Raw genomic sequence first — 14,093 nt, 5'->3', positions numbered from 1 at the left:
AAAACTTTTAATTCAGAAAAGTCCAAAATCTTCCAGTTTCACAGGACAAGGAGAAAGAGATGGTTTAAGTCTCGACGAGGACAAAGGGTTTTGTGTGAGTTTCAAGGAGAAGCCGTGTGTTTGGCAGAGGGCGACGGCGACAAGCCCAGATGCGCGCGGCGGGCGGAGCGGAGGAGGGGGCGCGTGAGTCAGGCGGGAGCCGCGCGGGGCGGAGCCGGGTGGGGCCGCGCCGGGGACGCAGGAGCCCGGCCCGCCGCCCAGAGCTCGCCGCGCCGCTTCCCGCTCGCAGCCCCGTGCCTCGCTCCTCGCCGACATGGTAAGGCGCGCTTTTTATCTGTCTTCCTTTTACACGAAAAGAAAAAAGCAACAGCATACTTTTCCCCAGGCTTGGTCTTGGATTTTTCTGTTGACGTGGCAGGAAACAGAGCAGGAAAAATGAATCTATGGGAAGGAATTAGGGAAGAGAGGATGAGAGAAAGAAACCTTAAATTATAGCTGTAATAACAGCCTCGACGTAGCACCGGCAAGTTCTCTTGTTTTCCCGGCGAAAGTCTAGGGCCGGGTTAGAGGCAGCGCATAGCGGGCCGCGCCCCGCCCGGAGCCCTCGCTCGGCCGGGAAGGGGGCCGGGGTGCCCGGCCGGTGCGGGAAGCCCCTCGCCGCCGGTGTCCCCGGAGCCCGGGAGACAAGTAAAGGCGGGCTGGAATTCTGCGAAGCGGCGCTGGTTATGTCTAGTAACAGAGACCAGAAAGAGCACGTCTCAGAACCAGCCGTCTGAGCCCTGGGGGAAATCAGAGTTTCGGCAAACTCCCCGCAGACGCCCAAGACCCAGGCTGAAACTGAAGCCCGTCCCAGGCGGCGGGCCGGCGGCCAGGAATGTGGGAGGAGCCCGACCCCACGAAGCCCCCTCCTTTCCTTTTCCTTTGGCCCACCATCTTTTTAGGCGCTCACTCCGTCACCTGTTTCTCTCCTCTCAGCTCTTGCCACCCCCACTTTGAATTCTCTCCGTCTTTTCCATTCATCCACCTCCAAAATCTGCCTCCTCCTTGGCCCCTCTTTCGTGAAGGAAGTCAGCAAACTTCCGCCAGCGGGCCAAATGGGGGTTCCGCTCCGCCGTGGAGCTAGGAATGGATTTTACATATTTAAATCGTTTAAAGAAAATCAAAGGAAGAATAATCCTTTGTAACACATGAAAATTATATGAAAATCAACTTCAGCGTTCATAAATAAAGTTTTATTGGCACACGGCCACGCCCATTCATGATTTTTCTCTGTGGTTGCAGCCCTGTTGCAAAAGCAGAGGCTCAGAGACCATATGGACCACTTGGGCCTGAGATACATACATATGCCATCTGGCCCTTTACAAAACTTGTTTCAGCCCCTGCTTTAGTCTGTCAGGCTCTTCTTTCCATGCAAAAACGGAGACTTGAAGTCACATGGAACTTTGAAAAGGCAGACCCAGCACCACCAGGTGGTGAAGACCTGAAGGAAGGTGCTTGTCACCAGGGCTCCTTGGGAAGAAAAGCATACTAATTAAGAGTGAGAACCGCAATACTTCAGGTTTTCTGTTAGATGTAACTTCTCTTTCTCTCTCTCTCCCCCTTTTTTTTTTCTTTCTTTAATGTTGAATGTTTGGCATGCATTTTTAAAATTCTTTCACAGCATCCATGTATCATACTGTTTTCTCCTTCCTGTCTGTATTCCCATCATACACAACTATGAGATGCAGCAATGGGGAGCAGTGGCTTCCAGGCAGGAGATCTCATTCTCTTTTCCCCTCAGCCACTGCTCCAACCTGGGCAAGGCTTTTCAGTCTCTGGGCCTCTCTGTGGGGGAACCATCTCCAAAATCCCCTCCCGGACTACAAAGTTTACAGTTCCACTTAAGTAATTTGATCATTGTTTCTTTCTTTTGCTCTGGAAAATTACCTCTGGGGAGAAATGCAGGGGTTTTAATTTTCTCCATGTGGCTGGTAGCAAGTTTTCAAGGGAAAAAAAAAACAGTCAAGACTGACGCTAAGCAGGGGGAGGGAGCAGAAGAACACTGGAAAATCAAAGCTATCTGAATTCCGAAAGCAAGAAGGGGAAAGGACACTTCTGTAGGTCTAGAAAAAGGTCACAAAGCCCTTGCTCCTACCTTGGAAACTTCTGCCCTATATGGTGTGCCCTCCCAGCCAACCTTGTTCCTGTCATCTGACACATTGGTAAGACAATGAAATTTTAGTCCTGATAAGAAAAGCAGTTGTGTAAACACATCTGTTTCTAGGCTGTGGTATTTTGTTTCTCCTCAAAACCCTGAACCTATCAATACTTTTCTCAAGAAAAAGTTTCAACAATGTGACTGTTGGGGAAGAATCCACTCCAGAAGAGTTCTTTAGAACCCAACTCTGGAAGGGGCTTTGTAGATGCTCCAGGATGCAGTGAGCAGCAGGCACCTGGCTAGGCAGTTAAAAGCACATGGAAAGATTGAAAGAGCGAAGGGGACCAGCACTAAGGGCTCAGATCAGTAACAATCTTTAGCATGTTAATTATGGGGCCTGAAATCCTCCAGCTCTGGTCTCCAAGAAGTCCATCCCAAGACAAATAAATGGCTAAATGCTACGTTGCAAACATCCAAATATATATCACTGTTACTGCGCAGAGATAAAGCTTCGAAGAAAGGGTGTGGCCCGGAAAGTTTTCCTGAAAGCCTGCAGTTGCGGCTCTTATCCACTAGAGGGAGCCCACCAGTTTCTCACATCTGGGGCCCCAGGTGCCAGCTGGAATGATCGACAGACAGGGAATGACAGAATTTCCTTGAAGAATTCCGTTGTAAGGAAAGCAGAGCCGAGAACAGGATTTTAATCTCCCAGTCCTTCTGGTGCAACCACTGCTGTGGCTCAGCTCCCCAAGAGCCCCCATATCAACTTTCCTGGTTTGCCGTGACCAGTGAGGTGCCACCAGCCATTCCTGTGGGAATTAGTGGCATCTGAGAATAGAACAAAGGCCAGGACTGCAGAAGGCGACCTGGAGGCTGAGATTCTAGGAGTAGCTCTGCTATGTCAATTCTCTTCTCATGCCTCAATCTCCTCACATGTAAAAGTAATGGTTCCTAACTCTCAAATATAAAAGCTGCTTTTGAACATGCAAAAAATTCTCAGATCTCCCACCTCATACACAATAATATCTACGCTTTCAGTTTTCTTCTGGAAAATGCATGAGTCCAGGGAATTCAGTATTGCTTTAAAAAGAACTGCCACTTCATTCATCACAGTAGCCTCTATATACTTTTGGAAAACAGGGATTTTTTTTTTAATCTATGGACATGCTTGTTGTGTACTGGATGTGTAGGTATATAGCTATACATATATTTACCCCCAATTTGAGAAACATCAATAAGCCATGACACCCTCATGTCATCTAAGCGGTGTCAGCATGCTCTGTATTTACCCTCACCCCTTTCACTTTGAATAAACATGAGGAGATAAGGGAAGGAAGTGAACAGAATGTGACTTCTCGTGGTTATCTCGGGCCCCTTAGCCCCCTAAAAAATGACCCAGCCTTTTAGGAAACTTTGACCCAATGAAGAGATGAGATCCTCTAGAGTGTTTCTCTAGCATCCAGCCCTTGACATCTTGCCCTTCTCTGAGCCTGAATTTTTTTCTCCAAAGGCAAAAATATCCAGCCCCACAGAGACTGAGCGGTGCATCGAGTCTCTGATTGCTGTTTTCCAAAGGTATGCCGGAAGGGATGGTAACAGCTGCAAACTCTCCAAGACCGAGTTCCTGACATTCATGAATACCGAACTGGCTGCCTTCACAAAGGTACTGGCCCCACCCCCACCCCCCCAAACCACCTACAGCATGAAACCAGAGCCAGGCTGAGTGGCCAGGGATGGAGAGCAGCAGCTGAGCCCCTGGGGCTGCGTGAGCACTGAGTGACTATTAAAGGGCCGCCTCTTCTCCTCTTCTTTGAATCAAATGTGTTTGAAAGATCAAAGTTATCAAACTGCATGACATGGGGAACAGTGATTTTTTTTTTTTATTTAAAAAGGGCTAATAAAATGGAGTAATTGGTAAATGGAATAACAAAAGCATTTTCAAATTTTATTCCTCCGCCCCAAAGCCTCTAGGGTAGCCCTGTTCAGTAGAACTTTCTGTAGTGATGGAAATAATGTTCTGTACCTGTAGCCACTAGCCACATGTCCAACTAAAGGACTTTCTAAATTAATCGAGTCGCCATATTTAGCCAGTGGATTTAAGCATGTGTGTGTGTTGGGGGCTTGAATGAGCGCAGGACGAGGCTGATTAGACAGGGCCTGCATCTTTCCATCTCAGATCACTCCACTCTTGTACTTGGAGTTTTGTACCTTTGTAATTGGAGTTGCATGCAACACTTGGGAAAAGTTTCCCACTGCTTTTATAAAACTGAATAACCCCTGATTGTCACAGAAAGAACCCTGGACTGGGAGCCAGAAAAGCTGGTCAAGTCCCAGGTCTTCCTCTTAGGCAAGTCACTTCACCTGTTTCAGTCTGTTTCTGTGTCTGGAACATTAATACCCCCTACCTTGTACCTCACATTCTTAGGAGAATAAAACGTGGCAACATTTTTGAAAGCATCTTAGAAAGTGCAATATAAAGGTACTAACATCATTGTTGTTAACTATTATCTTTACAGAACCAGAAGGACCCTGGTGTCCTGGACCGCATGATGAAGAAACTGGATCTCAACAGTGATGGGCAGCTAGATTTCCAGGAATTTCTTAATCTTATTGGTGGCCTGGCCATAGCTTGCCATGACTCCTTCGTTAAGGCCACCCATTTCCAGAAGTAAATCTGAGGAGCCTTGGGGCCTGGTGTCCCGACTCAGCCTCTTTCCTTCCAGCCTCCCAATTATCCACTCCTCACAGCCCACACATACCCTGAGCCCAGTGCACCTACCCCCCATGCAGGCCACTCCTGCTTGTTATAATAAAACAGTATTGTTTTTTAAAGCCCACAATGGAGAGTTGGTAAATTTGTGCAAAGGAGGGAAAAGAGTGGGAAGAATATATATTAGATTGATGGAAGCAGTTAGCAGAAGCTGCAGAGTAAATGGTAAAAATGCATCTTGGGTGAATACATGATCATGACTAGTGATACCACCAGAATCACCTCTAAATTACTCAGGCTGATGGGGAACTTGTCACTGCTCACTCATTAAATATCTGTTCACCCCCTACCACAGGCACTGTCATGAGGATACAGTCACAAAGTCCCTTCTTCATTGAGCTGACTTTCTAGTGGGGGGTCAACAATGAGTGGATAAAAGGACTCTGTGCAAAAAGATAGTTGTCTTTCTGAAAGCCAAAGTGAATTCTTTCCAAAGATGTTTAGGAAAATGCACTGAAGATCGCTGTAGTTGATGCAGGTGGAGCTGAGACAACTGTAAACAAATGGGGGAAAAACTCATAAAAATCTAGAAGCATTTTGCATTTGGATTGTCTGGCAAGTATCTTTAAATTCTCCATTTTAAAAAAAGGAACTAAAACTACAAGTATAATTTGTGTAAGAAAGGCTGTAAAGCAAAATACTGGTAAACGTACATGTAAATATTTAAAATATCATTCTTATGAATATCCATTTTAACTGATTTTAAGTTAACCAGCCAACTACTGGTCCCTACCTTTCAGAAAAGACAGCCTTGACCATTTCCCAATAAACACCCTGCCCCAGCTTGACCTCTCCCACACCTTCCTCCACTCTTTACAGAGGTTTTAAAGGCAAACTTGATGGTGTCACTCCCATGGTTAAAACCAGGCACTGGTTCCTCGTAACATGCATATTCTTCCGGCACCCAATGGCCTTCATGATGGGTCCCCGCCCCCTTGTCCAGCCACATTTCCGCTTCTCTCCAGCCTTGCCAGGCACTCCTGAACTGATAACTAAGTGCTGTGCCTCTGTGCCTTCATGATCTCTTGCTGCCCTGAAAGCCCTCTGTGCCCTTACCACCTCCTCCTACTCGTCCCGTAGAGCAGCATGTGCCACGTCCCCCAGGGAGCCTTCCCTACACCCTCCCCTACCGGATTCTGGTTTGATGCCCTTATTCTGTGCTTCCACAGCACTGTTCTCAACTCTGTTACAGCACTTATCGCTCTGTATTGTAACAGTGATTTTACATCTCTGTCTTCCCAGACTTCGAACCTAGTACCTAATGTGGTGCCTGGCATATAGCGGGTCTGAAAAAGTGGATAATGCTATAAAATCAGACTTGGGACACTGGATCCCCAAGGGAAACACAGGGTCACTCAGAAAGTTTAATGAAGAGACTTAAAGGTGTGCGCGGGCATAAGACAAACACGTGGGATAGCGAGGCACCCGGGACTAATGAAATTAGGAAGCTGTTAGCCCCGCCAGGCCTGACTGGTCAAGGCAGGGAGCTGTTACTGGAAGCCATCAAGAGCTACAGGCAAAGGAGAGGAGTCCCCACAGATGCTGTGACCTTCTTTATGGAAATAGCCACTGTCAGAGCGCAGAGGCAGGAGGGAGCCAGGGGGATAAATACACATTTCTCTCTCTTCCACCTTATGATCCCCTGCCAGGGCCACCCCCACCCCCCATAAGATAACCCAACAGGAAGGCTGAGCAGGGCAGAGAAGCCTAGAAATAGAGCCTGGAGAGTATTCATCACATGGTAGAAAGGTGAGACCAGTATTTCGCTACCACGTAGTCCTGTTGGAGAGAAGCAGAGAATAAAGTGCCCACACTAACGCAGACAGCTCTTTTTTATATAATGTATAAATGAAACGAAATATGAAATGAACTACATAGTCACGCAAATATATAAAGGATCGTGAAGTTAAATGTTCCACCACCAATTCCTGGCCCAGCTCCAGGGATGAGGGAGAGGACCCGTCCCCGCCCCCGCAACTCAGGAGGACCTGGGTGACTCACTGAACCACCCTCCCCCCTCCAGCCTCACAACCACCCTACTGTACTCTCCGCGAACCTGGTGCGAGATGTTTTGAGAATCCGGGCAGAGACGCCGAGAGGACCACACCTGTGCAGCCCCGGCGGGAACTCACGCTTTGTTTCTCTGCTCTCCCTAATCTGAATCTCCCTCAGTCACCGGAGGAAAGCATTCCTGGATGGCCACAGTCAAGAAAGAAGACTCTGGGAGGGAAAGGGAAGTCCGCACTGGCTGGGAACTGGGCCGAGACTGGAGGCGGCGGGGGGCGAGGGCGGGAGAACAGCGGCCACGCGCACCGCCCCTCCCCGCCCCGCCCCGCCCCGCCCTCCCCGGCTGGGAAGGCCGCCCCCGCGGCGAGAGGTGCTGCCGCTGTCAGTTTCATGTTTTAGCCTCACAGCGACCTGGTGTCAACGTTATCCCTAAACATAATGTGTGGCGTCACCAAGGGCTTCTGGTAGAGATGCAAAACAAAGACGATTCAGGAACGTTGCAAGTCCAGCCCATAAAGAGATGAACTTCTGGCAGAGGAAGAAAACCAAGTGTGAAGGTTGGGGAAGGTGTCCATGCAATACCAAGTGGGCAGCAGAGGTAGCCTGGTAAGTGCTAGCCCCCCAACCTCGTTTCAGCCCCGTGAACCTCCTCAACTCCCTGCAGTCAGGCTGCTCTCTCCCACAGCTGCTGAAATGGCTTTACCGGGATCAGACATGGCGGAGGAAGGGTGAATTCATCCATCTTCTCCTGCTCTCAGACTTGGACTCTCCTGGCTCTGATTCTTAGACTCCTTTGGGGACTTGAACCATCAGTCCTCCAAATTCTCAGGCCTCTGGACTTGAACCAGATTATACCACCAGCTTTCCTGGATCTCCAGGTCACACACAGCGCATCATGGAACTTCTCAACGACCTCTGTCCCCTCATGAGCCAACTGCTATAATAAATTTCCTCCTATACGTATCTGTATGCATCCTCTTGGTTATGTTTCTCTGGAGAACTCTAATACACTTCCAAACCGTATCCTCACCACTAATGCATCTGTCCTTTCTCTCCCCTCTCTTGGACCTAATTCCACATACTCCACAAAACTTACTTCAAATCTCCTGTCTTCCCAGAAGCCTTCTTTCCCACTCTGATCAGCCTGGCTCTCCCTCTCCTTGAACCCCTTCAGATCGCACTGCCACGCAGCTTTGTCGCACTCCAGCTGCACATTCTGATTCCCTGAGGGTCTGCATTTCTCACAAGCTCCCAGGTGATGCCGCTCAAATCCTTTCCGTGTCCCCCATTTCTCTTTAGTAGGAAATAGGTTTCATTCAGCCTCCTTGGCCCTCCCTGAGTTCCAAAAGGCAGATTCAAACAGTTGCTAATCAGGGAAGGGAGGGGATGCAGAGCCAAGGGAGGAACTGTCAAGAAACAACAGAGCAGCCTTGGGGCAGAGTCCTGGTTCCTTAAGGAATATACATAACAATGCTTGCGTTCCTCTGCAGGAACTAAGGCCCCCACTCAGGTGGAGGATGGGAACTTCAGGTCAAGCACAAGATTCTTGGAGCACCGCCCTGTTACCTCACCACCAACCAATCAGAAGTCACACACCCTGCAGCCCTCACCCCAAATTTTGCCTTTAAAAACCTCCCTGAAAACCATAGGGGAGTTTGGGTTTTTCAAGCACGAACCACCCATTCTTGCTCGGCCCTGCAATAAACCTTCCTCTGCTCCAGACTCCTACATTCCGGTCTGTTTGGCCTCACTGTGCATTGGGCACGTGGACTTTTGCTCAGTAACACTGCTGCTCCATGAACCCCATTTTAAGCAGCCAAGATGTAATGGACCTATAGGTACACATTAGTCAAGTATATTTACCAAAATATGAACAATGGTTATCTCTGGATGCTCCCTTTCTTTTTCTTTATATGTTTCTGTATTTTTCATTTTTCTATCAATGGATGCAGATTACTTTTATAATCAGAAAATGTATATAAGTATTCAACTTTTAATGTTTCTCACAGTATTCAAAATTAAGTTTACACTCCTTCCCTCAGCACCAATAGCTCTTTGTGATCTGGCCCTTGATGGCTTCTATGTCCTGATCTTCTGAAACCTCTGAATACATATCCGCGTGTCCACTCAACCTTCCAAACCATCCACAGTTCTCTGGATGCCTCTCCCTTACTCCCTCATCCCCCCACCTTCCTCACCTGGCTCTTACTGTTCCTTCAGGTTAGCCTCAAGTGGCTCTTCCTCCAGGAAGCCTCCCCTAACTCCCCATCTCTGCTCTCCGCTCTGCACTCCAGCAACGACCAGAGACACCTTGGCCACGATACTTTTCACCTTACATGTTGCTTTATTTGCCCACCTCCCCTACTAGGCTGGGTTTACTGAAGGCACAGACTATGTCTTTATTTCTATATCCTCAGCGTCTAGATGATGCCAGGCATATAGTTGGCACTCAGTACCTGAACGAATACTGATTTGTAAAATGCAATGGGTGTTCCAAATATTGGTTATTGTTATACTCACTTTGAAGATGAAAAAATAGGTTCGAAGAGGTGATGAGACAGGAAGGAGGCAGGAAACAGCCATTAAAGGAATGACACAGCAATTAGCACCAAGATGGTGGAAAAGTCAACTCCCAACAGATGTGGAGACCCAAGATGGCGGAAGATTCGCCCCCCAGTGAACCTTGAGCTTCATAATACACACTGTAATGTACTAGCTTGGGGAAGTACAGGTGCCATGACGTTCCGAAAGCTAACCATGGAAAGTCAAAGAGAGGGCGGTGGCCCAATTCCTGGGAATCCCTGCCTCTTCCCCACAGCAGTTCGAACAGTCCTCACTTGTTAGCATAAAAGAACTAGCAACACCACGCCCAACACCATGCCTCGCAGTCCCGTTCGCGCTCTCTCTCTCTTGCTTTCTGAGACAGTCCACACTCTGTCTATGGAGTGTGTATCTACTTTTACTTTAAACACCCAACCCCGCACCTCTTGGCCTTTCTCTTGCCTTCTGAGACGGCCTGCGCTCTAGTGTACATCTCCCTAAGTAAACCTACCTTAACTCACCTACGGCTCGCTCTTGAATTCTCTCCTGTGCAAAGCCAAGGACCCTCACCTGGGGCGTGTCCCAGGGACCCGCTTGAGACCTGGGACAGGGTCATCCTCTCATGTCCCATTTTCCTGTATCAGTTAGGGGACTTGCCCTAAGGCTCAAAGCTAATGCATCAGAGAACCTGGTTACTGTGGGATTTATATATAGCAATCTATGTACATGCATAATTATTTTAAGTTGCTAATCTCTTAATTTCAGATGCATTCTAACAATCCCTCCCCTGATGATCATTTCTCATGATATTTTTGTCTTTTTGTTTTGTGTGTCCCTCAGCTGCTTACTGTGGATACAGATGATTTCACTACTTTTATCTTTTAACCTTCGCACTCACTTTGTACGTGGTTGATTTACTACCTTAACTGTAATATTTATTTTACCGATGAGATTTTTTTCTTTTGTAATTTTCATGTTTCTAGTTGTAGCCCTTTCTTTTTCGCTTAGAGAAGTTCCTTTGACATTTCTTGTAAAGCTGGTTTGGTGGTGGTGAACTCTTTTATCTTTTGCTTGTCTGTGAAACATTTGCTCTCTCCATCAAATCTGAACAAGAGTCTTGCCGGGTAGAGTATTCTTAGTTGAAGATTTTTCCCATCCATCACTTTAAATGTATCGTGCCACTCCCTTCTCCTGCAGAGTTTCTGCTGAAAAGTCAGCTGGTAGCCTTGGAGAGTTCCGTTGTGTGTGGTGTGTTGCTTTTCCCCTGCCACTTTTAATGTTCTCTCTTTATCTTTAATTTGTCCCATTTTAATTACAACATGTCTTGGTGTGGTCCTCTTTGGTTGATCCTGTTTGGGATTCCATGCTTCCTGTACCTGGGTGTCTGTTTCCTTTCCCAAAGTTTTCAGCTATTATGTCTTCAAATATGTCTTCTGCCCCCTCGCTTCTCTTTCTAGGATCCCTACAATGTGAGTGTTAGTACACTTGATGTTTCCCTGAGTTCTCTTAAACTGTCCTCATTTCTTTTTTTTTTTTCCTGTTCAGTTTCAGTGATTTCCACTCCTCTGTCTTCCAGCTCACTGATCTGCTCCTCTGTATCATTTGATCTATCATCAATTCCTTCTAGTGTATTTTGTTTTAATTTCAATTATTGTATTCTTCAACTCTTTTTGGCTCTTTATATTTTCTAAATCTTTATTAAAAACTTCTCACTGTGTCCATCCATTCTCCTGAGTTCTTCCATCAGCTTCATGAGCATTACTGTGAACTCTTCACCAGATAGATTGCTGTTTCCATTTCACCTAGTTCTTCTGGGGTTTTATCTTGTTCTTTTGTTTGGAACATGTTCTTCTGGTGCCTCATTTACCTAATTTGCTGTTTTTATTTCTGTGTATCTGGTAGGTTGGTTATATTTCCCAACCTTGGAGAAGTGGCCTTTTATAGAAAATGTCCTATGAGTCCCTGCTGTGCACTCCCCTCTGGCCACCAGAGAGCTATATTCTCTAGGGGTGCCCCTTGGATGGTTGCCTGGGTCTTTCTGTTGTGTTGGCTGACTACTGTGGGCAGTCTGGTTGGTGTGACTGACCCCTGGTCCAGCTGGCTGCCAGGCCTTGCCTTGGGTGGAGGCTGCCAACTGCTGGTTGTTGGGGCTGGGCCATGAGGTAGCTGGCTTTGGAACCCCGGTGAGGGGGGGGGGGGTGGTTCTGGGGCTAGTACAGGCTCACTGGAGGGCAAAGCCAGGTTCTGGGATGGATGGTTGTGAGGCCAGAGTTCCTGGATCTAGTGTCGACCTGCTGGTAGGTGGGTCCAGTTCCTGACACTGATCACTGCAGGTTCTGGGGTATCCCAAAGCTGGTGCTGGTGAGTGCAGCTGGATCCAGGGGCAGCTGGCTGAGGAGTCCACGGTATCTTGGAGCTGGTGTCCAGTGGACAGAGTCATGTCCTGAGTTCTCTGTTTACAGAACCCTGGGGGCCCTGAAGCTGGTGTCAGTCCACTAGCTGAGGGGCCCAAGATGTCCCAGAGATGGTGCTGGACAGTTGGCAGTGAAGGCCAGGGCCTGGGGGATTCCTGGGACTGGTGCTAGCCTCCTGATATGTTGGCTGTGTCCTGCCAAGGTAGGCTGGGGCTCGTGTCTGCCCACTAGTGGGTGGGGGATCCCGGAGATGCCAGGGCTGGTGCCCAGCCACCAATCAGTGAAGTTGAGTCCCAGGGCTAGTGGCCACTTCCAGTAATGCCAGGTCCTGGCATCTGTGGCTGCAGGGCCCTGGGGTCTCAGAGCTGGTGTCTTACCGCTAGTGGGTGGGGCTGAGGTCCAGGGGGTCCCAGGGCTAGTGCTAGCTCACTGGTGGGCAGAGCTAGATCCCAAGATCTCTGGATGCAGGGCCCTGGTAGTCCTGGAGCTGGTGTTTGCCTGCTGGTGGGTGGGGCCAGGTCCTGGGCCAAATGGGAGAACCTGAAATCAAACCCCAATATTCTAATCCTCTTACCACTGTTTTCATTAAATACTAAAAAGAAAAAAAAGGCATCAATAATCAACCTTTATCCCTCACCCAGACCCTTTTCCTAGCTGCGTTTGCTGCTTCTCCTGCCCATTCGCCCCTCTGTGTGTTTATTTGTGCTCCTCCTTCCCCTGGATTGCCCTCCCCTCAGCACCTGTTCCACATGCCCCACTGATGCCTATCAAAGGGATAGCAACCCAGCCTTCAAGGCTCATTTCAAATCCTGTATCTCCCGTGTAGTTATTCTTAAGGGTCTTAGTGAAGGGGCCGCTATTCTGAATTCCTACTGATCTTACTGTCTACACCTGCACAACACTGGCACACACACTACCTCCTATCAGAGCTATTTGTGAACATCCCATGTTCCTGCCTAGATTATGGTTATGTTCCTAAGCAGCTGTCCTTGTCACTGCTCTCCCCAGAGAAAGGCAGAGTGGTGCAGTGGCAAGAAAGAGGCTTTGAGCCTAGGCTTATCTGGGTTCTAATAGGGCCATATATATGCCCTTAGGTAAGCTATTTAACCTCTCTGAGCCTCTCTTCCTCATCTGAAAACAAACTTAGCATCTGTCTTACAGGGCTTCTGTGAGATTTAGGAATAATATATATAAAGCACAATAAAATGTTATACTCATAATACTAATCAATCTAAAATACTCCTTGGGCTGATTATAAGGGACACATGAGATAACACATGAGACAGAGATTTGTAGACTATGAAATTGTCGTGTTAATTTTTAGTAAGTGAGACCTGGATTACACTTTTTGTTCTTACATGATATGACTAGTATAGACCTCGAAGATGCCCCCGTTGATTAACAGCAAGTATATCCTCTAATACCCAGGCACTTTGGCTTTCAAAATATTTGTGATCAAAACTGTTAGACTGAATTCACTTAAAAGCTAACCAATAAAACTGATTAAATTCTGTGCCCCAGTTGAGGTCTTGATCTATACAGCACCAAGCAATGTTGAACCTAACGTCTCTATTTTCATTAATTTCGTGCTTTTTTTTTATCGTAAACACAGAACATTACCATTTCCACTACTGAAACCCTGAGAATGCTACCAAAGGCATGAGAGAATGGCAACCTCTGTCTCAAGCCAGCTCCGTACACTTCCCAGCACCATTTTCAATCCTTGGGTTTCTAGACAAAGGCTTCCTGCTCCATACTCAGCCAGGACCATTCAGGAGAAAGCAAATCCCACTGCAGAGCTATTCTCTCTGCAGCCGCCAGAGGGCCCCACAGCATTAGCTAGGAAGCAAGGACACACCCTCTCCCAGTACAAACCACCACCCATCACCCCCACACAGCAGCTTCTCCTAGCTTCCAGCCCTGAAACAGGATTGCTGGGAAACCCCAGAGCTACTTGCTGGCTAATATTGTTAAAGCTTCATTTTATACCAAGCAGCCAGCTTGTCACAGGGAGTCTGAGTCACCAGGGCCCCACAGAGTCACATTTCTGTGGGTCTAAGCCCTCCCCAGCCACATTCCAATATCCATGAACACAGAGTATCTATCTGTTAAACAACTTTCCCCTTCATACAGCCCTCAGGATTTCTGTCTGAAACACCACTTCCTCTCAAGCTTTAGAAAAGAAAAGGTAACTGCATATGAGACTGGCAGACTACAGCCCACG

At 47.7% G+C, this 14,093-nt stretch overlaps 1 protein-coding gene across 1 annotated transcript; it reads left to right on the top strand.

Annotated features, from left to right (window-relative positions):
- Nucleotides 1-204: 204 nt before the first annotated feature.
- S100A11 (S100 calcium binding protein A11) lies at nt 205-4,977 on the top strand. Its single transcript, XM_031436383.2, has 3 exons — nt 205-316; nt 3,648-3,800; nt 4,654-4,977. Exons 1-3 carry the CDS (start codon nt 314-316, stop codon nt 4,807-4,809), a joined length of 312 nt encoding a protein of 103 aa, XP_031292243.1. The 5' UTR covers nt 205-313; the 3' UTR covers nt 4,810-4,977.
- The last annotated feature ends 9,116 nt before the right edge of the window (nt 4,978-14,093 follow it).

The sequence above is a fragment of the Camelus dromedarius genome, chromosome 23 (assembly GCF_036321535.1).
Source record: "Camelus dromedarius isolate mCamDro1 chromosome 23, mCamDro1.pat, whole genome shotgun sequence".
In the NCBI taxonomy this organism is placed as follows: Eukaryota; Metazoa; Chordata; class Mammalia; order Artiodactyla; family Camelidae; genus Camelus; species Camelus dromedarius.
Note: the sequence above shows the minus strand (reverse complement) of the source record. Positions and strands in the feature narration are given on the sequence as shown.